Below are 24,969 nucleotides of genomic sequence, written 5' to 3' on the forward strand. Positions count from 1 at the left end.
ACAACAGGAGCCAAAAAGACAAGGAAATTTTCTTCAAGATCTTAGTTGTTTATCAAGCTACAGTGAGAGAGAGCAAAGGGGATGAATGACAAGGAGGTGATTAATTGGATCTTCTAATAATCTAATCCAGATGGGTCCTAAAGATTTATAATGTATCTATGAAAGAAATAGACTTTAATTGTCTCTTCTCTCACATAGTTATAATGTCATAATTAGAAAAGGGCAAGCAACCAACCTAAGTTTTGGACACTAATAGAGCATCAAATATAATTGATAGATTTAGTTCTTTGACCTAAATTATTCCCATCATTCCGAACTAATTAATATTTCTCTAAGAAAAAAAAAACATTTGTTTTATTAGCTCTCTTTTCTTTTTCTTTCTGTATGCATGCTAATCATTGTTAGAAGACAAATAGTATTATTGATCATTAGTAACGATATCTCATTTGTTGCAATTAGTACGTAAATTAATATTTGGAGATTGAGAAGTATATACCTTCGCAATAAGATTGGATATGAAGGTTTAAGATTATATTTCTCTCGTATAATTGATTCTTAGAGATTAAACAAAGGGAAATTTTCAGGTAATGTAATTAATATCACACTCATAATTAACTTAGACTAATAAACCAATCTCTAACATATATAATGGTATATAAACACGAGTATTCTTTGATAACACTTGAAATACTCTCGTCTTAATTTCCCATACCATTACAAAATCTAAACTTCTTTGATAATTTTCTTTTCTCAAAAGTATTTTCAGTTATAAAATCTAAAGAGTAATTTTATAACTTCACCCATATAGTTAAATGAAATATACTTATATTAAAAAAAAGTAATCGATCGAATAACAAGTATCTTTTAAACTAGATCTAGTGTTAATCATAAAATCACTAAATGATAGTGTTATTTAAAATATTTTAATTTCTCCTTAAAAATACGAGACCAAGAGGAGGAATATATTAATATTAAGTGAAAGTGCCATGAAGATGCATGCACTTGTTATAATGACCAAGTTTTGGAGGTCAAATATTGGTAACCTTGAACATTTCATTCTTTTTTATCAAGTCTAGTCAACGTTTTTGGCTTCCAATCAATATTCTCTACCTTGTAGTTCCAATGTGACCCACACCAATTAAGTACATGACATAAATTTTGTGACCACATCTCTACATTGGTCCACAAAATATCAAGATCATGTAATACTTAAGGCTACTTCCACCCCTAGTTATAAATTAAAGTTTTTTTTTTCAAAAAAAAATCTGCTTTTGTGTGTATATCCTTTAATTTTATGATTTTTGTATGGATACCATTCTGATCACCCTCTTAATTACCACAAGTTAAAGAGTTAGTATTTTTTTAATAAATACTCTTAATTGAAAGGAACGCATAAAATTAAGAAACTAGAACGAGATTATTTTTATCTTTGGTTTGAAGAGTTTGGTAAAAGAAAGACTAGTATTATTTAGACATTTGTATACAAATTAATATCGTTTAAATTATATTTGATTAGTTAGTTTATAGTAATAGACTACTTCGGTGTGTACACAGTATATATAAATTGTGTGCGGAAACTATGTATTGACTATAAAAAAATATACGCACTCAGTTTTATATATCAAACTGAATATATATATAATTAAATTCCAAATAAACCACTCACATGAAAGAAAAAACCTACAAAATAATTAATAACCCCCCTTTTTTTTTCCACGGTTTGGACCAAAAGGTCAGTTCAAGGAAACATGGTTGATATCTCATGTCATATTAGCTAGGTCAAAAGATTGACCATCCACCTCATCACCAAATTATTACTACTATGTTTCATGTCTGCCTATATATATATCTATCTCTCTCTCTCTCTCCCTTAAGACTCTCATCTTTGCCTTCTTCATCAGAATTGTACTACTAGCTAGTGCAAGCTCATAGATATATAGATATATGAGCAATTCTCTCTGCATAAAAACATAGTGATCCCTGCTGGTGATCAAGATTCAAGAGTACGCAAGAATGGGCTGGAAGAGGAAGGAGAAGAAGGATTCTGAGATGCATGAACACTTGATTGCTAGCTCGGACAAAACCCAAGTTCCGAAAGGTTGCGTCCCGGTGATCGTCGGCTGCGACGACGAGGCGGTGGAGAGGTTTATAGTGAGCTTGAGGTTCTTAAACGAACCATGCATTGTAGAGTTGCTAGAAATGGCTGCTGGGGAGTTTGGATATGAGCAAGAAGGGCCTCTTAGAATTCCTTGCAATGTGGAGCATTTCAGGCGAGTGGTTAGTGCTATATCTCAGTCAACATGACTCCCATCTGCGAGTTCTTTGTTCATATTATCTTAGATCGTTTTGTGTTTGTATTCTTATCATTTGTAAAGATTTAGATGACTCTCCTTCTAAATATTGAAGAGAGAGAGAGAGAGAGAGAGAGAGAGAGAGAGAGAGAGAAAGAGAAAGAGAAAGAGAAAGAGAGAGAGAGAGAGAGAGAGAGAGAGAGAGAGGCTCATTTTTAAGGTTGCAAAATCTTCTAAATATCGAATTTGAATTGATGTACAGAGAAATTAGTGAGTTTCGGAGTTCAAATCATGAACTTTGGCATTTAAAATGAAAAATCTCTTCTTCAGTCTATCAAAAATATAAGAGGATTGATGGCATGTGAAAAAAGAAAAAAAAATTTAAAAAAAAAAACACCAAGAAAAATGGAAGTTATTACCTGAATTTGTTAGTCTGAAAAATCTATTGATCAAGGAATTTAAATCCTTTCAAGAACGTAAAATTTCATTATTTTTTGCCCCAATTTGAACTTGGATTATTCTTGATCCTTATCCTCCATGATCGACATAGAAAAGCATGGCAAGGAGATGATGGTGACAATCACAAGTTGCTTAGAATCTTTGGATTTTAACTTGCAATGGTTGATTTGGAGGGCATGATTGAGACCTAAAGGAGGTTGGTTCCTGAAGTCAATATTTTAGGCTAACTTTGGAGTTATTTCCAGTCCAAATCATATGGCAAAGTGACCATTTTGACGAGTTCTATTTCTATTTATAAACTAGTTTGGTTGGTTATACCAAAGATTTCAATGCTTCATATGACTAGAAATATTTGTCAAATATTCTTTCCAAAGAAAGTTCAAGATAGTACCACAAATAGATAATTTCTATGTTACTCCTTCGAACTATAACCCTTTTCTACTATAACTTGTTTTTTTTAAATTTGGTACATAATGGCTCTCTGAAATATTAAAAATATCTAATTTGACCCTTCTATTAGGAGAGTCATTATGTACCAAAAATAAAAATTTAAAAGATCATTATGTAAAAATAGAAAGTTCTACGAGTTATTGATAGAAAAGAATAATAGTTCAAAAGGTGAAAAAAAAATATCTTTACTAAAGATAATTCAACTAACTGATATTGTTAGAAAACATTTACAGTCTTGATTTTTATTTTCTAGGAAAATATATTTTATTTATTATAGTTAGATCAAAGTTTTAAAAGTGTTTCCTCGAACTTTCATATGTAACATTTAAACCCCCCGGTTGAACTTTTTCATCTAAATTAATGGTAAAGGTAATTTTCTGTTAAAACTTTTAAGCTTTTGATTATTTTGTCATTTTTATCATCTCCTTTTAAAATATTTTTAATATAAAAAATAAAAATAGGAAAGATTGAGATGAAAGAAAAGTATATGATTGAAAAAAATAAAAGAAAATCGCAAAAAAAATATATTATTTAATTGTTGCAAAATAAAAAGCGTTAACGTTTTTATATTAAAATTAACCGCTCTACGTTAAAACAAAAGAAGGCACTCTAAATTTGGCATAACCACATGAGTGTAAATTATTTTTACATTTATTATTCCATTCCTCGTATGTTCGTTATTTTTAATTTACCCTATATTTCATTGAATCACACAGCGACCTTTATTTTTTGTCATATTTTCAAAAATAATCTTAACATTTGTCACTACATTTTGAAAAAAAAAAGGAACACACAAAATTGTAATTTAGTAAGAAAATAAAGGGTTGGAATTAAAACTATTAAAGACACGAGTGTAAACTATAAAAATGGTAAGGTATAAAATGAAAAATGCTAAACAAAAACTGTAAGTTATGACTCACATTCCAATGGTTTTATCAATCAATTTATTACATAATGTAGGCCAAAAAATGGGCTCAGTATAATGATCAGTACAATCAATTTAGGGAAAATTAAAATGTACCTCACAATGCTTTGGGCCAATTTTAACTTCCTCTTTCGAGTGACCCACACCAAATTACAGCCAGTACATTGGACTATAATCCTAAATGAATAATTGTCTTTTACATCGGCAAATGAACCACTGGAAGGTTTAAGTAAATGAATAAGTTAAAATTGGTTCAAAACTTGGGGAGTAAACTGTAATTTACTATTTTATTTTTATTTCCTTTCTGCCCTTATTATACATCTATGAAGCATGCAGCGAAGTGGGAAATGAATTGAGACAACAAATATGCAACAACAACAGCAAAAGAAAAAGAAAAAGAAGAGTCAAATTTGTGCCTTCCTGTAGCTTCCTTTCACTAGCTGATCGGTCTTGCAAAGAGTCGTACTCCCACTTGCAGAATGAGCTGTAGGTTTTCAACCATTGAAAAAAATTAGTAGGAAGGCAGAAAGTAACCCACATATGTAATTAAGAAGTTGCAATAGAATGTTGTAGTTTAGATTGCAGTTGATTAAGGGACAAAGATGTGATGAAAGGCAACTCGAACAGCAGATATAAATTGTTCAAATGACCAAATTATAACTTCCACTGACATCCAATGAACTAGATGCATATTAAATATGCCTAGTGACCTAAGAGAGCAAATAAACTGGCTAACATAAAGAAAGAGTTTTGTAATGTATATGATCTACAAGGTTTTCCAGTGAAGTGTAGCTTGGAAAGTGGAAACTACCTGAGCTGCCTAATAATTCTACATTCTTGGTACTAACTATACCCATGACAGGGAAAACCACATACCATTTGTATTCGGTGTTCTGCTAAAAGTCGCAGACATGAGACCTAAAATAAACAAAAAAATGAGGATAGGTGATAGATATACATAGATATGAATTCTGAACAATGTGTTTTGGCTCATCTGGCAGGCCCTTCAATCTTTTCCCTTAGCTGTTCATATTTTTCCAGTTCGGCCAAAGACAGAGATGGTGAAATTTCTCCTAAAACCTGTGCAGCAGTGAAAGACATTTCGATCATTAAAAGCGGACAGGCTATTATTAGGCAGAAGATACCAAAATCATTCGGGAATCAAATAGCTCCGGGAGAAAAAAAAATTGTGCTAATGCTTTACTTTGACAAAGTCATCAAATTCAACAATGACTGAATCAGTTTTATCTTCAACATTTGAAGTATCTGGAGAATGATTTGACACCTGCACGAGATGAGAGCAATTATAAGAAATTATACAACAATCCATAATCAAGACATCCTAGTGATCAAACCAACTCAATTGACGTGTTAACCAATAAGCCATACAGATGATGACTATTAGCAAAGTCAACTATCATGATCGTTCTTGATGGTAAAATATAAATCAGTGCCTGGGGAAGAAGATAAGCTAGATGAGGGATGCTGCAAAAATACTATAGTTTCACTTAAAACAACAACAGCTTATATACATTTGGTGCATAATATGCATAAGCTACAGCAGTGGAGTGGAATATTACGTGCATCAACAACTAAGCATTCAGTCCCAACTCCCAACTATTTGGGGTTGGCTAACAATATTACACGCAATTAAGGTTATACAACTGAATAATATATTGTAGAAATTCTTATATACTTTAAAGTCCAGAAAAACAAATGGAGATATGAATCTTGTGTAAAAGCCTATATCTGGTCTAGGGCACAAATAAACCAAGAAAAACAACCAATGTGATCATTTTCTACTGGGAAGAAAAGAACATCTCTAAAGGTCTATAAATAATTATAGTCACAAATCCATTGTCCATTATATACCAGACGGAATGCTCATTAAGCATACCCATACATGCCAAAATTGTTCCTCAAATTGATCATATATTGGAGCTGGGAAAGATATATTAAAGGTGTGAAGAGCTGGATGGTCATGATCAACTGTGCTGATATTAAGAATTGATGAAACAACATTTAGTTGAAAGACATATAGTGCTGGCTACTTTCACACGAAATAACAGTGATACCTTACGCTTTGCAGCATAAAACCAAGCATCTGCACATAGCGCGTACATATCCGCACCAGTGAAATTCGGAGGACACCGTTTTGCTACTGAGAGTAGCGAAACATTTTCGTGGAGCTTAAATTTACGTGTGAGTGCTTTAAGAACCCTGTCATTGTAAGGTGAAAATCATATATATGACCTAATATATCAACAGTAATAACAACAAAACTAAGGTACTAACCTCTCCCTGTAGGATGCATCAGAGTTTACTCCAACAAAAAGAAGCTTATCAAATCGGCCTGGGCGGAGAAGCGCCGGATCAATGAGGTCAGGCCTATTGGTTGCCCCTATCACAAATAGATCCTGGAAATGAGATAAAAGTCAAGAAGTCAAACACAGCGAAACGAAATTTGGCTGGAAAGGAGAAAGTGAAAAGCTCATGGTTCACATAGTAGGCTCATTCAAATTTAGTAAATAAATTATACATTTGTATGGCCAGGAAAACAACCTGACTGGATTCATTTAAGCCATCAATTTCCGCGAGCATCTAGAAAGAACAAATATTAACCAAATGAAGTCATTATAAATCAATTTAGATCTTCGATATGTAAAGTGCAGATTGTCATTTACCTAGGGCAGAGTGACCATACCTGAGAAACCACTCTATCCATGACTCCACCTGAATCTCCAGAGGCTCCTCGAGCAGGAGCCAAAGAATCAAGCTCATCAAAGAATATCACACATGGACGTGCAGATCTTGCCTGAAAGAGGAGGTAAGAACTAGTACCCTCTACATATACAACTTTATATAACAATATGGTTTAACAAAGCTAGGTACCTTCTGGAATATGTCTCTAACATTCTTTTCTGATTCACCAATATACATATTGATCAATTCCGGTCCTTTTACACTCAGAAAATTCAACGAGCACTCAGTTGCCACAGCTTTTGCAAGAAGTGTCTAAAAATTTTACAAAATGAAGCTTCAAGTAAGAAGCTTTATTTGTTGGAATTGATATAATATGGTCAAACAAAAAGAAAAAGTGAACTAACCTTCCCTGTCCCTGGAGGTCCATAAAGCAGAACACCCGTTCTCTTTCGTATTCCAGATGAAAAGAAATGCTTGTAGATGAGAGGTAACTGAAACATCACCCAATTACAGATCTTAGTACCTTACATAGAGAAATGAAGGCAAACTACTTAGGACTAAAGATAACAAAATCATGCATCTCAACTAGACAGCCTAGCAAAAGCCAGTGCGAACTATAAGTTAAGAAACACGGTGATGCCTTAGGAGATGAGCACAAAAGAAAGACACCCATTTCTCTATAAATCCATCAGAAAATGAAGAATGCTGTGTTTGAATACATAGCCTTTGCATTTATTTCAAAAGAAATAAATGCCAATTGCTTCATCATTATCATCATCACCATCAATCAAGTTCTTTCTTGGGAATCGGTTAGAGCACAATGCAAAAGATGAAAAGTTCCAGAAAAGAAATTATGATCTGACATTGACTCATCAGAAATTAGTGCCAAATGCCAAATCGAAACAAAATCAGATAATACAGGGACTTACCATAAAACCTTTAGGGCTATTGTGACCTACTTGCCTGGTTGCAGTTTAGACCAATAAATCCCTCAAAATATGGTTATAGTCCAGATCAAGAGAACAATGAGCACTCTAGTAGTAGCATGGTTTAAAAAAAAATTAAAGTAAAAGACTTTGTAGGTGTGGTATACTGTAGTTGCTTTACCCACCAAGTTTTTATCAAATGCACATAAAGGTACACAAGCGTCCTCAATGAGCAAATGGAAGCAAGACTGGTTTACCATTTACTTCATATTGTTGATCTAGTTTTACCTGAACAGTGTCCAAAATTGATTTCTTCACTTCTTCAAGTCCACCAACATCTTCCCATTTGACATTGGGTACCTAAGTACAGTATTACACAACCAAGTGAATCTCAGAATCTGTCCAATATATTCAGTGATACAGATTCTATGAACAAACTGTTACCAGTAGCAGAAAATGATATAGGTACGGTAATGAAAATGCTTACATTTGGCGTACCCAGTGCAGAAGCAATCCTTTTCTTTACTCGTTCCAAAGCTCTTAAAAGGTCTTCCTTTCCTAACCTCATGACTCCAAATGTATCAAATTTGCTGTTATCTTGAATGGTCATAGAGCTTGCAGAACTGTTATCATCACGCTCAGTGGTTTTAATTATATTCTTCTGAGGAAAAACTCTGCATACAAAAGAGGCAGAAGCATCAGCGACCAAAGCATTTAAATCCCTTGGCTTGAAACCTGAAGTTTGAGCGGCAAGAGATTTTAGAAAGTCATCAGTAATGCTCTGCAAGAAAAAAATGGAGGAAAAGAGACAAGTTAAATTTCAGCACATATATTTCCTCAAGATTCTGGTAATTCAAGGAAAACTACCTCATCAGTGATCCTGGTAAAAGAATGAATTGACTGTGATATAATGTTGGCCCTCTGTTCCTCAGTTAAGGAAGTCATGCTAATCTCATCAGTGAAGCAGCGCCTAATTGGTAGTGGCAGACCTTCAGAACTGTCTGCAGCTGCAACTAATATTATTTTGTGCCTTCTTCTTTCAGATTCAGCAAGATACTGTACCAAAGGATACCAAAATAAGAATGTAAGTTATGTACCGACAAACAGATAAAAGATGAAAAGAAATGTGCGCCTCTACTAACAGGAGTCTCAGCAAACTGTAAGAGTACGGAGAATGATAGGAAAACAACTTACCAAACTGCCATCTACGGTGTTTGCCAGATGGACGTCCTCATCTTTTGGATGTGCTACTGTGAACTCCCTAATAACTGATGCAACTTGTGAGGCCATGGCTGCCGAATAAGATGGACCTTCAGCAGAAGATATACTCCCCAAGACATTGAATTGGCGAAGCATCAGTATACAAGGTGAATACCTGTACGGAAACTTACTCGGCATAAGATTATTTAACACAAGCTATCACCAGTAAAAATCAATGTAACAGAACTTGCCACCTTGAAACTTCTTCAAAAAGAAAAAAAGAGCAAGTGCACTTAAACTGAAAGTATAACAGATTTCTCAACAGATATTACAAAGTGACCTGAAGTTTAGAATCCTAGAACATCTCCAAACTGAAAAAAAAGGAAATCTAGAAGTACCTACTAACTTCTTTGAAGATACTTTCTAGTGCATCAGATGGTCTTCGCTCTGAGGACGACACTAGGTCATGACAGCTATATTCCACCACATGCAACCCAAGATGACGAGCAACATATTTAACAACAGTCCGTTTACCACACCCTATATGATACATTATCGACTTTACCTCAAAATAAATTTCAATAGTGAAATAAATAGATAATCTGTTTTCAAAGAGAACAGAATGTCACCTGAAGGACCATATAAGAAAACAGAAACCCTGAACCTTGATGATATATGTGGAGGATATAACGTTGGTGCAAGGACAGATGCCAAACTCTTCACTGTCTCGTCTTGCAAGGGTGTCAGATCTCTAGAACTGACAACAAAATCATAAGGAGGGATTGCAGAAGATACACCTCCTGCCAGCACAAATGCTGTTTCTTTAGAATTGATTCGAAGAATGGGTTCATCTGAGGGCCCCATAGCAATAATCTAAGAAACCATAGAAGTTCCAATTGTAAGAAGTCAGTTACTCAGATACATACCTAATAAACTCTGATCATCTAAAGGCAGAGAAATAAAGAAATTTCTGATTATCTGAAGGAAGAAAATCAAGAAGGTTACCTTGAAATAGATCATGTTATAGGAAGGACTTTTGGTGTCCTTCTCATTGCAAATGAGAGACAAGTCTGAGTGACAGTTCCAATTGTTACGAACACAAAACACATCACCTCTTGCCAGAAACCGATCCACTCTAAAGTACTGATGGAGAGCTGAATCTATCAAATCTTGGTGATCACGTTCTTCAATAGTTGACTTTCCCCTCAGAGATGAAAGCACACCACATTCAGGTATCCTGACAAAAGAAGCTTGTACATGCGAAGCATATTTAGGCAATTGAAGCCATGGAACAAGCTCTACATCTGCTGAAAAATCATTTGTTCCATCAAGTGCTGCTTCATGGCCTTTGCCTTCAGCTAGATATTCAGAAGATTCTTCTCCACTCTGACAAATAAACGGAATGCATGACACATGCAATCCAAGGTTAAATGCCAAAAGTGGACTAACATAAGCAACCTCCTCATCCAAGGGAAAATGGGCAGGTTTTGGATATGTGCAAGTAGGTAATACACCCATTACATGAGTAAAAGGTGATGTTGAGGTTGTCAAATCGGGGTCTTCTCTCTTCATGTCATGCAAAAGTAGACGATCAAGGACTACAGCTTTAACGATCCTCTCAACATTGTTCTTGGGATTCTTGATTTGAACCTTCAATTGACAATAAATTAGTACTAAGTAAAAGAACATCCTACAGTTCAAGCACAAAGGAGAGAACTTCAGTGCTATTATAGCAGCCCTGACCAAAGAAAAGAAAGAAGAATTACTTGTTTCTATAGAATTTCATGTTAGGATAAATACGTGTCATTAACATAGGAGAACGTATACAGAAGGGAACAAAATTGTGGACCATCAACATACACATCGTACCTTATGAACATGAAATTTAGATAGATTTCAATCATTTCTGATAAATTGTGCTGAAAGTACTTGAGAGACGAGAAAATATTTACTAAGATGGATCAGAATGGTGGGTATTTTGGTTGCTGAAGAGAAGTGTAACCCCAACAAATTGACTGACATCATAACTTACATCAATTATCAGCTTCTCATAGAATGAAAACAAAAGCTAGAACAATAACAGAAGGTCTAAGATCACAATAGAATTGAAGAACCGATGATTTCAAGCGCACCAAAACGAGACACAGAGAGAAATCATACCAGCGATCCAGTAAATATCCCTAGCCTCCTCAAAACAGAGGTAGACACCCCTACGAACGACGAAATCTCGTTAAACTCGTCGCCTCCCCCGCTACCATCGTCGGAGAACCGGAGCATCCCGGCGGCCAATCGCAGCGGCGAATCATCATATGCAAACCAAGACCGCCGGCGGTGATCTCCTCCACCGTCCTCGGCGCCGACGACGGGATTGAACACAGATTCGAGGATGGCTCGATTCGACGCGAGTATCAGAGGCTTTCGTCGTCGTTCCACCGTCATGGGTAAAGACTAGAGAGAGCGAGAGGAACTAGGGCGGGGGTTCGGTTGCGGGAAAAAGAAAAAAAAGATATGATAAAATATATACTAAACTAAATTCACTATAATTTACAGTTGGGTGTTTGATTGACAGAGAGTGTGAGAAAAAAAAAATACTTACTTTCAAAAACCTCTCTATATTTTATATTTAGTTGTAAAAATAAATTAAATAAATAGTTTTCTTACTTACTAAAAATAATTCTACTTTCTAATTTTAATTTTATTTTTGATAGAAAAAAATTGTTTCACTTTCTAATAATCAAACACTTCCTAAGTTAAATCATAGAGCAATAAAGAAAAAAAGGTTGAAAGACATGTTAGAGGGCAAATAAGTGATATGACAAAGGTAGGATTAACCCTATTTATCACATTTTTAATTCAGCTCAGAACTGGAATGAAATAGTAAAAATAATAACCCTATTTATTACATAATTTGTTTTATTCTAATAGCCCATTTAGTTGCAACTTTTAGACAGTGGTTTATTTTTTACTCCACTTCTATCCCAACAGCAAATGGGTCATATAATTAAACAACGTGATAAGACGTGATGGGATCATGGGAGTGATAAATTCTTATCCTCTATTTATTTCAGACTTTATCCTTACGAATACGAGCGTCTGTTTTATGTTGCTTTTTCTTTCCATTTTATATTTTTATTTGGAAATCTTTCCTATTTCAATATTTGATCGATTTATTTTTGCCTTATTTTTAATTTTTTTTAATAACTCTGTTTTTTATTTAATAAAGTATAGAGAAATAACAAATCAGGTTTCTCATTTATACACAGAATATATAGTATTTTGAAAAGAAAACTTTTCTTTATTAGTTGCGACTAAGTGTGAGAGAAGAGCTGTGACCGTCTCTTTCTCGTCCTCCTCCTTATTATTTTTATAAAAAATTGCACAACAACTTTTTAAATCTTTATTCATCTCCCTGCTATAGCAGTAGTGATAGATTTTTTCAATGTAAACTCTAATTAACATTATTTTGCATGCATCGAAAGCTTATTTAATTTTTTTAAAAATTTTATCTAATGATCATTTTTAAATTTGGCCATTATATAATAAAATTATTTTTTCACTCCTTTGTTTATATCTTTCTCGTAATAACTTCGATTGATATTATTTTATATGCATTAGGAAATTTATTTAATTTTCTAAAATTTTATCTCTAATAAGTATATTCAAATTAGACTATTTTAAACATTTAAAATATAAATTTGTCAATTTAAATAATAAAAAAAATTTGTTTATTTCTTTTGTCATATCTTTTCAATAGAAAATATTTATGTTTTAAAAAATAAATAGAGTTATACATTATGTATATATCTTCATGTCAGATACCATGTCATGTCATGGACAAGGTGACTCAGTACGGACTGATTCCGACCGTCAAACGAGCAGTCTCATGATACCATCGATCGGCGTCCTTGACGTCGGTATACTTAATCAGTGCGAGAAACCTTCTACATGTGAAGATATTAAAACAACGGTCAACGACAAGACATAGCCACATAGGTACTTTTTATCTGGTACGACCGACTAAGCCACGTGGCAGGGAGGGTGCAGACTTTGCTAAGCTGGATGATCTTAATTATTTTCAAGAGGTTGCCACCTTTGGTCTGATGCGGTCTTCTGAAGGATGGGTATTAAAATTAATCAGCATTGTGGTGGGTAAATGTAATTATGTAACTTATGTTTGTGTTCTATGGAGAGAACCAATTGTAAATTAAATAGTGTTAATGATTTGTTGGAAAATCATAAAAATATGGAAATGCAGGGCTTAAATTGAAAATTCACTTAAGCCTATTTACATCTATGCTCCTCAATGACCATCTCTCCAAGACTCCAACGGTCATATGTCTCTCTATAAATAAAGGGGCAAAGGGTTTAACGAAAGAAAGATTTAGAGAGAGGAAAGCTGAAGAGAGAGACCGCTGGAAAAGACTCAGGATACAATGCAATTATATGGTTCTGGGATCGCCTTGCCTCCCAAGAAATCTCGAAGATCCCTCCAGGTGAGTGTTCAGGAAACTTCTCAAGATTCCTCCAGGTTAGTCCATTTCGATCGTTCAAGAATCTATTTGCTGAGTAAAGATTTGAGTTTTTCAAAGATCGAATCCCTTTCTTGCTGTTCTCCTTCTCCAGTGGATATGATTCCTTTTGAGTTGTTTTCCGTGATCTTTTTCTTTAACATTGTAAAATCTCTGTTTGGATTGAGTGATGCGTTCTTGAACGATGTCCAGTTGATATGATTTTTCTTGGCTTGTCAAGAGAAGATGGGTAATGGGTTCTTGAAGTTTGCGGATTTGATATGATTTTTAGGTTAAGATCTTATCATGGATGATAGCGAATTAGGTGATGGCTTCTTGAAATCCATGGACGTTCATATGATTCAAACACAATGAGTAACGGATTCTTCTTGTGGATTTCATACGGTTTTAAATTAAATCTTGCAATGGATGCCAAATTGGGTGATGGGTTCTTGAAATCCGTAGACGTTCATATGATTCGAACATGATGAGTAATGGATTCTTCTCGTAGATTTCATACGGTTTTAGATTAAGATCTTACAATGGATGCCAAATTGGGTGATGGGTTCTTGAAATCTGTGGAGGTTCCTATGATTCGAAGATGATAAGTAATGGATTCTTCTTGCCGATTAATACGGTTTTAGATAACTTATAATGGATGCCAGATTGGTTGATGGGTTCTTGAAATCTTGGACATTATTCCATTTCATATATGTCTGAGGATCCGCATAACCCTCGATTTATGTGTTATTTATCCATTCCTACTTTTTTTATGCCAATGTTGGTGATTAGAGGGAGATAACTCTTTATTATTCCTGGGATGGGAGGGAGTAGGTCTTGTTTCATATTTGTTAACTCATTTCTGGTGCCTGTCAATCAAGCAGGTGATTTTAGATTAGCTCTTGGGATTTCGGGTCATTTTACTCTCTTTTAAATAGTAGACTTTTCAATTATTTTTGCTCGTCTCTGTCTGCCCCCAGAAATTCATGGATTTCTCGCAATATGAGATTGAATGCCATAACTCTGATTTGTATTTTACTTTTTATTGGTTCTGTTGGGAAATCTACACATATAGGATCCCATATATGATTTGAAGATGATGAATAATGGATTCTTCTTGTGGATTTCATACGGTTATAGATAAAGAACTTATAATGGATGTCAAATTGGTTGATGGGTTCTTGAAATCTTTGAATGTTCATCTGATTGGAAGAGATTATAGGTAATGGGTTCTTGTGTGATATATTTTCTAGGTTAAGATTTTAGAATGGATGCCAAATTGGGTGACTTGAAATCTGTGAACTCTCATTTGATTAGAAGAGACGATGGGTAATTGTGGATTTATCCCTTTTTTTTTGGTTAAGATCTTACAACGGATGGCCAATTGGTGATGCGTTCTTGAAATCTGTGGACGCTCATTTGAGGTTCTTGAGGTTTGCCAACGATGATAGGATTTGTAGGTTAAGATCTTATAAGGGAAGACAGGTTGGATGATGGTATAATAAGTTGGATGATGGTTCTTAAGGTTGTGTTATAACAAAAAATAAGTTGGAAGATGGTTCTTAAGGTTGTGTTATAATAGAAAATAAGTTGGATGATGGTTCTTAAGGTTGTTGAGTTGATGCCAAATTGGGTGACTTGAAATCTGTGGACTCTCATTTGATTGGAAGAGACGATGGGTAATTGTGAATTTATCCCTTTTTTTTTTTTTAAGATCTTACAACGGATGGCCAATTTGTCAAGATATGGACTTTTTATGTTAGATGTTATAACAGATAATAAGTTGGATGATGGTTCTTAAGATTGTGTTATAACAGAAAATAAGTTGGATGATGGTTCTTAAGGTTGTTGAGTTGATGCCAAATTGGGTGACTTGAAATCTACTCTCATTTAATTGCAAGAGACGATGGATAATTGTGAATTTATACCATTTTTTTGTTAAGATCTTACAACGGATGGCCAATCGGTGATGCGTTCTTGAAATCTGTGGACGTTCATTTCATTAGAAGAGATACTGGGTAATAGGTTCTTGAGGTTTGCCAATGATGATAGGATTTATAGGTTAAGATCTTAAAATGGAAGACAGGTTGGGTGATGGGTTCTTGAACTTGTCAAGATATGAACTTTCTATGTTAGATGTTATAACAGATAATAAGTTGGATGATGGTTCTTAAGGTTGTGTTATGACAGAAAATAAGTTGGAAGATGGTTCTTAAGGTTGTGTTATAACAGAAAATAAGTTGGATGATGGTTCTTAAGGTTGTTGAGTTGATATCATCTGCAAGAAGATTTTATGATTGAAGACATGTTTTACTTAGTTTCCTGTTTTGTAGTGATCATAATACTGTCTGAAATTTGTGAAATTGATGAGGATTTGAGGCTATCTTATAATGATGACAAATTGGGTGATGGATGATGGAAGAGATACCAGTTAAGATCTTATAATAGATGGCAAGTTGGAGTGATTTGGTCATTGAAATCTTTGGAGGTTCTTATGATTGGGTTGTTGAAATCTGTGAAAGTTCATATGGTTGGAAGAGAAGATAGGTAATGAGTTCTTAAAGTTTGTCAATATAGATGTGATTTTTAGGTTAAGATCTTATAATAAGATGGCAAGTTGAGTGATTTGGTTATTGAAATCTCTGGAGGTTCTTATGATTGGCAGAGAAAATGGGTAATGCGTTCTTGAGTTTTGTCAACATTGATAGGATTTGTAAGTTAAGATCTTATAATGGAAGTCAGGTTGGATAATGAAACTTGATTATTTTTAAGGTTAAATGTTATTATTCTAGACAAGGTGGATGATGGTTCCTAAAATTGTTGAGTTGATATGATTTGTAAGATAAGATTTTATGATTGAAGACATATTTTTACATTTTTAGTTGATCTCCAATTTTATCTGTCTCCTTGTGACACCCTTGTCTGTTTTTAGTGATAATGCTACTATCTGAAGCTAGCTTGTGAATTTGCTATAGTTTTTTTGGTTAAAATCTTATAATGGATGACAAAATTGGGTGTTGTTGAAATATAGAGGTTTATATGATTGGAAGAGAAGATGGGTAGTGAGTTCTTGAAGTTTGTCAATATTGATACGGATTTCATGTTAAGATCTTGTAATGAAAGACAGATTGAGTAAGGGGATCTTGAACTTGTCATGATATGACTTTTATGTTAAATTTTATATCTAAAGACATGTTAAATAATGATTCTTAAGGTTGATATGATCTGTAAGATATTTATGATAGACTACATGTTCTACTTATTCTCCTATTTTTTTAAGTTGATATGATTTGTAAGACAAAGTAGATGATGAGTCTTAAAATTGTTGAATTGATGTGATTTCTAAGACAAGATTTTATGATTGAGACATATTTTAATAGATGACATGTTTTATCTTTATCTTCGTGACACTCTCGCTGGTTTTTAGAGATCATGTTTCTATATGTAGCTAGCTTGTGAATTTGATATAATTTTAGGTTAAGCTCTTGTTATAATGGATGACAAATTAGGTGATGGGTTGTTGAAATCTGTGGAAGTTCATATGATTGGAAGAGAAGATGGGTAGTGAGTTCTTGAAGTTCGTCAATATTGATACAGTTTCATGCTAAGATCTTGTAATGGAAAACAGGTTGGGCAAAGGGCTCTTGAAGTTGTGAAGATATGATTTTTAGGTTAGAGCTTGTAACAGAAGACAGATTGGGTAAGGGGATCTTGAACATGTTGGAAATGGTTCTTAAGCTTGTTGAGTTGATATGATATGTAAGATGAAGATATTATGATGAATGACATGCCTGGTTTTTAGTGATCATGCTTCTATCTAACTTCTGGTGATATAATGGTGGATAATTATACTTTTGATGTCTTGTAGTAATTGTGATTACTTGAGTACAAAAGCAAAGGAATTAGACTAGAGGAAAGCGAGCAAGATGTTTCTAAATAATCGGTTGGAGAATACATTTTAACAAATTCATACTTGTCCATTCATGAAGTATTTCACTTCCTATAGTAGAAGATTAACTGTGGAGTTTAATTTAAAACCTGATGTTGTTTGTGAGGTTTTTAAATTACATGAAGGAAGATTAAAGGAAATGATGTCTGAAACGATAGTGGGTTTACCCTAAATTAGGTCGAAGGAGAAGAGAGAGGAGAAGAGAAGAGAGAGGAGAAGAGAAGAGAGGTGAAAAATGTTTATATTTCCTTAATGATCAAAGAGGGGCTGACCCCTATTTATAAAAAGTCACTATAAAATAAGATAAATAAATAATATATAAATCTAATAACTCCAATCTCAAACTCAAGGTGGATCATAAACCGAAAGTTTACTAACTAAATGCACAAAACGCAGAAGGGGAAGAGATTTTGTGAAGAAGTCGGCAATTTGCTCCTCAGTACTGAGGTGATTAAGCGAAATAATGCCAGCTCGATATTGTTGACAAGTGTAGTGCATATCGACTTCAATGTGCTTCATCCTATTATGAAAAATAGGATTTTCAGCGAATTTTTTAGCACTATCATTATCGACATGAAGAGGAGTTGGGATAAGTAAGAGAACACTCATATTACTAAGGAGACGACATAGCCAAACAATCTCCTTAGTCGCCGCACAGATAGCACAATACTCTGACTCAGTACTGGAGAGAGACCACATTTTGTTTCTTGCTATGCTAAGAAATTAGAGAATCTCCTAGAAAAATGCAGAAGTCAGTAGTAGACTTCCGATTAGACTCGTCACCAGCATAATTTGCATCGTAATAAGCTCGCAAAATCAAGATGAAAGTCGATGACATGAAAAGAGAGCGAGTGATGGTGCCACAAATGTATCGAAGAATACGTATAAGAGTAATATAATGAGTAGATTGAGGAGTCTACATGAATTGAGTGACAAGACCAATTGCATAAGAGATACCAGGCTGAGTAATGGTCAAGTAGATGAGTGCCCTGACTAGTTGATGATATCTAGTAGGATCTAGAAGAAGCTGACCGACATAGGGCTGAAGCTTCACATGGAGCTCATGATACATTTAGTTCGAATGCATTTGTGAATGCCTACATCAGGTTCGCAAATACAGAGAATGCGAAATCCGCGTTCGAACGCCTACATCGCGTTCGCATCGATAGAGAACGCATTTTGTGTGTTCGAACACGATCGGGCGCGTTCAAACGCGATCAACAGGAATCTTCTAGAATTAGGGTTAATAATTGTTATTTTGGCGTGTGGCTAGCCTCTATAAAGGTGTGGATGGCAGCCAAAATCATAATGATATTGGATTATTAATTTCTTGCCTCCTATCTTTTCTCTATTCTCTCTATCATAATCTCCCTTCTCTTTCTTCACTAACCTACTACCTCTACCGTTGGCAAGGTCTCCTCTAACTTCTAGTCTTCCTCGTCTGTCGAGTTCTCCCTCTTCTTTGGGATCTTGATCACTTCTTCCCCTTCGTCTTTATCTCTTAAACAACATCAACCCTCCACCATCATCTCCATTATCATCCATAACCCTAACTTTCACTCCACCCGTCACCACCACCATCATCCGCATTATATCATGTTTTCGTCCTAGTTGCAATTTGAATCTACGAAGGGCGTGAATACAAAAATCGTAGATCAAAGAGTTATGGATCGATTCCACTTGGTTTCGTAATTTTCTAACTACAGAAGAATATTTAGTGCATATTTTCTCTTAGTTGCGCGGACTGCTTCCTACAACAAATTCAAATTTTGAAGGAATTGTTCCGTAACCCTATCATTGATATCAGAGCCAAGCAAACCTCAGACCTCCATTAATAGTTGAAACAAGGAAGATACCATCGACAATGAAACCAATGGAGAGCACACCGATAAGGGAAGACTCAATCCACGATAACCCTAATCACGAGGCCAATTCTTTCGGAGTGACCACGGCAAGATCGAGTCAACCAACATCCATGGGTATAAACATGGGTTTGGCGAATGAACTTAGGGGCATGTTCCAAAAATTGCTGCATAAAGTTGACGCAATGCAGAATGATTATAATGCTTTAAAAGAATATATCATGAATCGATCAGCTTCGTCATCTCCTCTACGAAGATCGATGCCCCAAGAAGGACCAGCGGTGGGACCACATTGAACCGATACCCAATAGGTCCAAGTGCGACATGTTAGTGTCAATGATCATCTTTTACCTATGCCTACACATCATCCCCCACCTTCATTATAAAACCCAAGACCGGCGGTGGTGGAACCTGAGAGGCGAGCGGCACCAGTGTGCTTCGTCGATGAGGAGGATTAGTACTTTGAGGATGAGGTTGATCCCTTCGGAGATGGTGATGGATGTGCTCGAGAATTTAGAGAAGGAGATCAACATGCACAAAGGTTCAGACCTGAACCAAACATCTTTCACGAACCGGACAATGCTATTTGGGAGAGAACTGCACGATTGGACTTTCTAAAATTCCAAGGCGGTGATCCAACGGATTATGTATTTTAAGTGGAGCAATACTTTGATTGTTAAATGACAGCGAAGGACACACAGGTTCAGATAGCAAGCTTTCACCTCTAATGTACGGCTTTGTATTGGTATCGATCGATTATTCGTGGTGAAAGAAGTGAAGATATTGGGAGCTTTGCTCTATGAATTTTCTAAGATACACCTCCATATCAATTTGATTTTTTTCAAGATCTGTTCAATCTCTCATCTTTTTATTGGTCAAATTTTGACCTTTGCATAATTTAAATCCAGTTCTTGCTATTCTTTCCCTTCCCTTGGCATCATCTGTTCTGATTTGTTTCTACTACTATTTTGTATTTTCTTTGTCAATGCAAGACTGTCTAGGCATTTGAGTGTTCATTCCTTTTTTTTTATCAATATGAGAGTTCATTCTTGAAGGTTGAGTGATGTACATTTTGGAGTCTGCCAACATTGATAAGATCTGTAAGTAAGATCTTGTAATGGAATAAGTTGGTGATAAGTTCTTGAAGTTTCTCATTGTCGATCTAATTTATAGGTTAAGATGTTATATTGACAGAGAAATTGTATCATCTGTTTCCTGAAATTTGTCAATGTTGATGTGAATTATAGGGTCAAGATTAAATATTGGAAGAGAAGTTACGCAATGGGTTCCTGAAGTTTGTCAATGTTGATTACTTGATTTGATTTGTAGGTTAAGAGTTTGTAATGAAAGATAAGTTGGTTGAAGAGTTCTTAAAGATTATCAATTTGATATGATCTTTAGGTTAAGAACATATAATGGAGGGCAAGTCTACCTGTTCTCTTTCTCCTGATCTTTCCTGCCTCTTCTTAGTGAGCATAATGAGATCTTATAAGAGTTTGCTATGGAAGACAAGTTGGGTGATGAGTTTTTGAAGTTTGTCAATTTGATATGATTTTTAGGTTAAGAGACAAGTCTACTTATTACCCTGCCTTCTTAGTGAGCAAAATAGTTGTATCTAGGTTCTGTTGTGCAATGCTGGATAATTACACTATTAATTTCCTGTGGTGATTTTGAGGAATTGAGAATGATGTAGCAACATTGAAGTTGGCTTCTTGTAATAACAGAGGAAACTGAGCAAGTTGATTTACAAAATCTTACATAGTTGGTTCGAAAATGCATTGACAAAATTAGATGTATTCCTCTGAACATTCTTCACTTCTTGTGGTAGAAGATGAACCATGGAAGTTGGCTTCTTGTATCTGGTGAAACCTGACAAATTTTAGTCAAGCTTTTCTTTTTAAAATTCACCTCATAATGATCTCAATTCTCATTCATGACATTGCCTTGTTTTTGTTTTAATTTGCTTATTTTAAGCTCACCTCAACTCTATTATAATCCTGCTTTTATCCTATTTGTAAGACAGTTTCTACCTATGTTGCATTTCTACCCTGTGCTCACCTCAACTCTATTATGATCCTGATTTTATCCTATTTGTAAGACAGCTTCTATCTATGTTGCATTTCTACCCTGTTTATTATATTGGGCTGATCTAAATATCATTCTTATCCAAATATGGTGTTTGTAATTGTGCTTATAGCTCAATTACAGTCTCATCCATGATCTTCTTTGTTATATCTTCTCCTCCTTGTTGGATCAATAGACTTATTTTAGGCTCACTCCAACTCTGTGATAATTCTGATTCAATCCTATTTTAACTAATCTGTAATAGAATTCCACCTTATTGCATTTCTTTTCGATGACCGTTGTTGGTGCTCGTTGTAATATTATTTCTTATCCCATCATCATCTTGACTATATTTCGACATGCTTAGTTAATCCTGATTTTTTTTTTATTGTGATGTTATCGTTGATCTTAGATGTGTGGATGAGTTTGTATCATATTATTATTATGTCGATCTGATCATTTCGTTTAAATCCTCAATAGTAAGTTTGAAGACTCATTGTAATGCAATCTGTATTAATGTCACTTTGTTTATCCTTTGTTTCCATGTCCTATGATCTCAGTTCTGCTAAATTTTGCTTTAGTTCTGTATAAATATATTTTTTTTCTCTTCAAATATACCAAGGCTTTTATTTTATTGTCTCACTCTCATTGTCACCAACATTACTCCTATCTTAAGAGTATCATTATCATCATTATTATTACTTCATCTATTTGTGAAAACAAAGAAGTATTGTAGTAATGCCTCTTATGTAAAATATATTTAACCTTTTTTTTTTCTTTATAGAATAATCTTCCGTCATGTGGCAGGCAGGTGTATAACTCACCAATAATATAATAACTCATTTGAGTTTCATATCTAGATAAGACTTTGTCACATATTGTCTACCTCACTTATTTATAGCTCTGATTAGTCTTTGGATTGAATCCACCGTGGTGTGCATTAATTACTCACGCGTAGGAAAGAAATAAACTCCAAGCATTAATGGCTCATTCATGATTCATCTGTTCTAGAGTCTAGTAGATGACTTATTCCATAAAAAGCTTGCAATAGAAGATATCCATAGGTAGAGAGTAATAAGTCGACATGCATTAAATAGTGTGACAAGGATGTAGTTTAATTAAGGACGAAAGTTGGAGATGGAGCAATTAAATAGGGGAGGTGTACCAAGAACACTTAATTTGGGAGAGAAATTAATTGGGGAAGTTGTGAAGAGAGGCATTAATAGCTGCAACTTTAATGTAGCTAGCAATGATATCTACTTTTGGTTTAAGAATCACAAAAAGTATTAGGTGAGAGGTTTTGTGCATTTATTCATGTGGCACTATTCAACAACAACAGAGAGAGTGGAAAGTGACTTCCGGAGAGTTCAAAAATTTTTGGTTGTTGACTTTTCATCGACCAACACACACACGGAAACAGAGAGTAAAAAGTGAGACATGTAATTCATGTACTTTTAATTCTAAAATAATTCCAATAAAGAAAATTATGTTTACAAACTATATATGAAAACTATCATATCTCTGATATCTCTCATCTATCCTACTCTAATACTATAAACAAAAAAAAAACAAAAAAAAAATTAAGTCCTCATTTATTCTCTAATAATTTCTCTATGCAATTTCGTCGCTGGCGGAGTTGAGATCAATCCGCGGCTTCTTCTTCTTCTTCTTCTTCTTCTTCTTCTCCTCCTCCTCCTCCTCTTCCTTCCTCTCTTGGTCGAGTAGAATCGGCACGTGCGACTCACACCTCGGGCACCTGGGGTCCACCGCGGTGATGAGCACGTACGTGAGACACGTGCCGCACGCCGCGGCCCGCATCTCCGCCGTCGGAGACCGGCCGCGCTTGGGAGGAGCGGAGGCGGAGGTGGTGATGGAAGAGGACGAGGACGGTGAAGGAGAGCCGTCGGATCGGGGGAGGCTGACTCGTACACGCGGAGCGCCGGCGAAGCGCTCGAGGGCGGAGCGGACCTTGTCGAGCGTGTAGGAGTCGGCCGGGAAGCGGTTGGCGTCGGCAGCGGAGGGGTTTGGAAGAGGAGAAGGGGGGAGGAGGTTGAGGTCTTGGAGGTGGAGATGACGGCGAGGGGTGAGGTTGGTCTTCCCCGTCTGCATAAAAAAGATGCGATCTTTTTTATTAAAAAAAAAATCGTAGCAAAATTCGATCTTTTTCGAAGAAATTTCACAAAACTGACAAAATTCTCACAAGAAAATAGAGATAGAGATTTAGATCAGAAAGTACCATGAGATCAAGTTGCCTCTCCCATCCAGAAGGAACCTTCATCTCAAGATCGACCTCTCTATCCCCCATCAAATCTCCTCCCCCAAGCAAATCTCTCGTCACCAACTCCCTCTTCCCTTCGCCTTCCTCCCTAATTCCCCTCATCACCCTCGCCACCGAGCTCACCTCCGCCGCCATTAGCAATCTCGAACTCCTCCCCAAGCTCACAACCTCGAACGAGAAGACGAAGCAGGGGGGTGCTAATACGAGTCTCGAGTTTGGGGGAGTGGCCAAATGAGGCGCCTCTTTTTATATAGAAGTACAAGGGAATGGAACAGTAGTTATGAGATAATTAACGGGATGGAATAGTAGTTATGACATAATTAATGGGATACTTTTCTGTGGGCATATTGATATAGGATAAATAGACCTGTTATTAGATGATTGACTAATTAATGCTACAAAGTAGTTAGGGTGGCTTTAACTACTATTTATTTGGAGTGCAGTGGAGGGTGTGGAATGAATCAACGAAACCCATATATGTTGGTGATGATTTGAGATTATAATAATTAAAAATAAATATTTGCTTTACTGATACACGTGTGGCAGGGATCAAAAAATAATTCATATAAAATAATTTTCAGTCTTTTGTTAGGTTTGTTTTTATTAAATCATTAGTTTCTGATATATATATATATATATATATATATATATATATAACTATAACAATGCTCTTAAACCATGCTCCATTAGACAATTTATATTAATCTTAATGTTTATAGGTTGATCATTGTTAGATTCTTTTTAAATAATGCCGATAAGTATGATGTCCTATGTAACAAGATATTCTTGCCCCTTAATAATCCCTACTATATTATTTTTTATTATAATTTTACCCCTATGGCCTAGAATAGCAAATCTTGGGCTTGTAGTTACTTGACAAAGGAAGTAAAAATCAATTTTGTTTCCTAATAAATCCTTGAGGTCTATTCACTGTTGGATTGGGCCCATTTAAACTTCTCCAATCTACACACAAGCATTAATTCCATCCAGTCTTTTCCTCTTCCAGTCACTGTGCAATTAATTAGGAGTTTGAGACCCTTAACCCCTGAAATTATGGAATTAATTAAGGGGGCATCAACAAAGAGTGTGAATCCACCATATGGAATTCCCACAATGAGGGGATTTTTCACTTTTGAGATCATACAATATCTTTTTGCCTGTCAAGGACTCACACTTGGCTGCCTACAAGTCAATGTGGGTTTGTGAGGTGGTTGGATCACCTGTCCAAAACGGATTGATTCCAATAAATCCAATCAATTTGAACAATTAATTTGTCCATTATGACATTAAAAGGTGTTAATTAAGATTGGGTTACAAGTTGAATGAGGGTGGGTGGATTGATTTGGACTCCATT

The 24,969-nt window shown here is 35.2% G+C and overlaps 2 protein-coding genes across 4 annotated transcripts; both read right to left on the reverse strand.

The window, feature by feature from the left end:
• Positions 1-4,127: 4,127 nt before the first annotated feature.
• LOC140795532 (peroxisomal ATPase PEX6) lies at positions 4,128-11,436 on the reverse strand. Of its 3 annotated transcripts, none has more exons than XR_012110308.1 (17): positions 11,115-11,436; positions 9,960-10,604; positions 9,584-9,827; positions 9,353-9,494; positions 8,949-9,129; positions 8,622-8,810; positions 8,242-8,535; positions 8,043-8,114; positions 7,233-7,319; positions 7,018-7,140; positions 6,830-6,940; positions 6,688-6,726; positions 6,421-6,542; positions 6,201-6,345; positions 5,330-5,410; positions 5,002-5,205; positions 4,128-4,609 (listed from the first exon to the last, which is right to left on the reverse strand). XR_012110308.1 is itself a non-coding variant. In XM_073148165.1 (17 exons), exons 1-16 carry the CDS (start codon positions 11,391-11,393, stop codon positions 5,116-5,118), a joined length of 2,844 nt encoding a protein of 947 aa, XP_073004266.1. In that variant the 5' UTR covers positions 11,394-11,436; the 3' UTR covers positions 4,128-4,609; positions 5,084-5,115. The 3 variants fall into 3 exon arrangements, 1 of the variants encoding a protein (XP_073004266.1); XM_073148165.1 differs by having other exon boundaries at positions 5,084-5,205; XR_012110309.1 differs by having other exon boundaries at positions 4,290-4,609; positions 5,084-5,205; positions 6,665-6,726.
• An 11,350-nt stretch (positions 11,437-22,786) lies between these two features.
• On the reverse strand, positions 22,787-23,937 carry LOC140795158 (uncharacterized). Its single transcript, XM_073147574.1, has 2 exons — positions 23,574-23,937; positions 22,787-23,440 (listed from the first exon to the last, which is right to left on the reverse strand). Exons 1-2 carry the CDS (start codon positions 23,748-23,750, stop codon positions 22,949-22,951), a joined length of 669 nt encoding a protein of 222 aa, XP_073003675.1. The 5' UTR covers positions 23,751-23,937; the 3' UTR covers positions 22,787-22,948.
• Positions 23,938-24,969: the final 1,032 nt, after the last annotated feature.

Source organism: Typha latifolia, chromosome 9 (genome assembly GCF_019914945.1).
Source record: "Typha latifolia isolate L0001 chromosome 9, TyphaL0001v2, whole genome shotgun sequence".
Lineage (NCBI taxonomy): Eukaryota > Viridiplantae > Streptophyta > Magnoliopsida > Poales > Typhaceae > Typha > Typha latifolia.

What these genes read in the sequence shown, in the direction of transcription:
- LOC140795532 (XM_073148165.1), bottom strand. Translation starts at nt 11,393, where the DNA reads ATGACGGTGGAACGACGACGAAAGCCTCTGATACTCGCGTCGAATCGA. An exon ending in ATCTTCAAAGAAGTTAGTAG is followed by an intron (nt 9,130 to 9,352) that starts GTACTTCTAGAT and finishes GTTTCCGTACAG; the next exon opens with GTATTCACCTTGTATACTGA. An exon ending in ACACCGTAGATGGCAGTTTG is followed by an intron (nt 8,811 to 8,948) that starts GTAAGTTGTTTT and finishes CCTTTGGTACAG; the next exon opens with TATCTTGCTGAATCTGAAAG.
- LOC140795158 (XM_073147574.1), bottom strand. Translation starts at nt 23,750, where the DNA reads ATGGCGGCGGAGGTGAGCTCGGTGGCGAGGGTGATGAGGGGAATTAGG. An exon ending in AGAGGCAACTTGATCTCATG is followed by an intron (nt 23,441 to 23,573) that starts GTACTTTCTGAT and finishes TTTTTTATGCAG; the next exon opens with ACGGGGAAGACCAACCTCAC.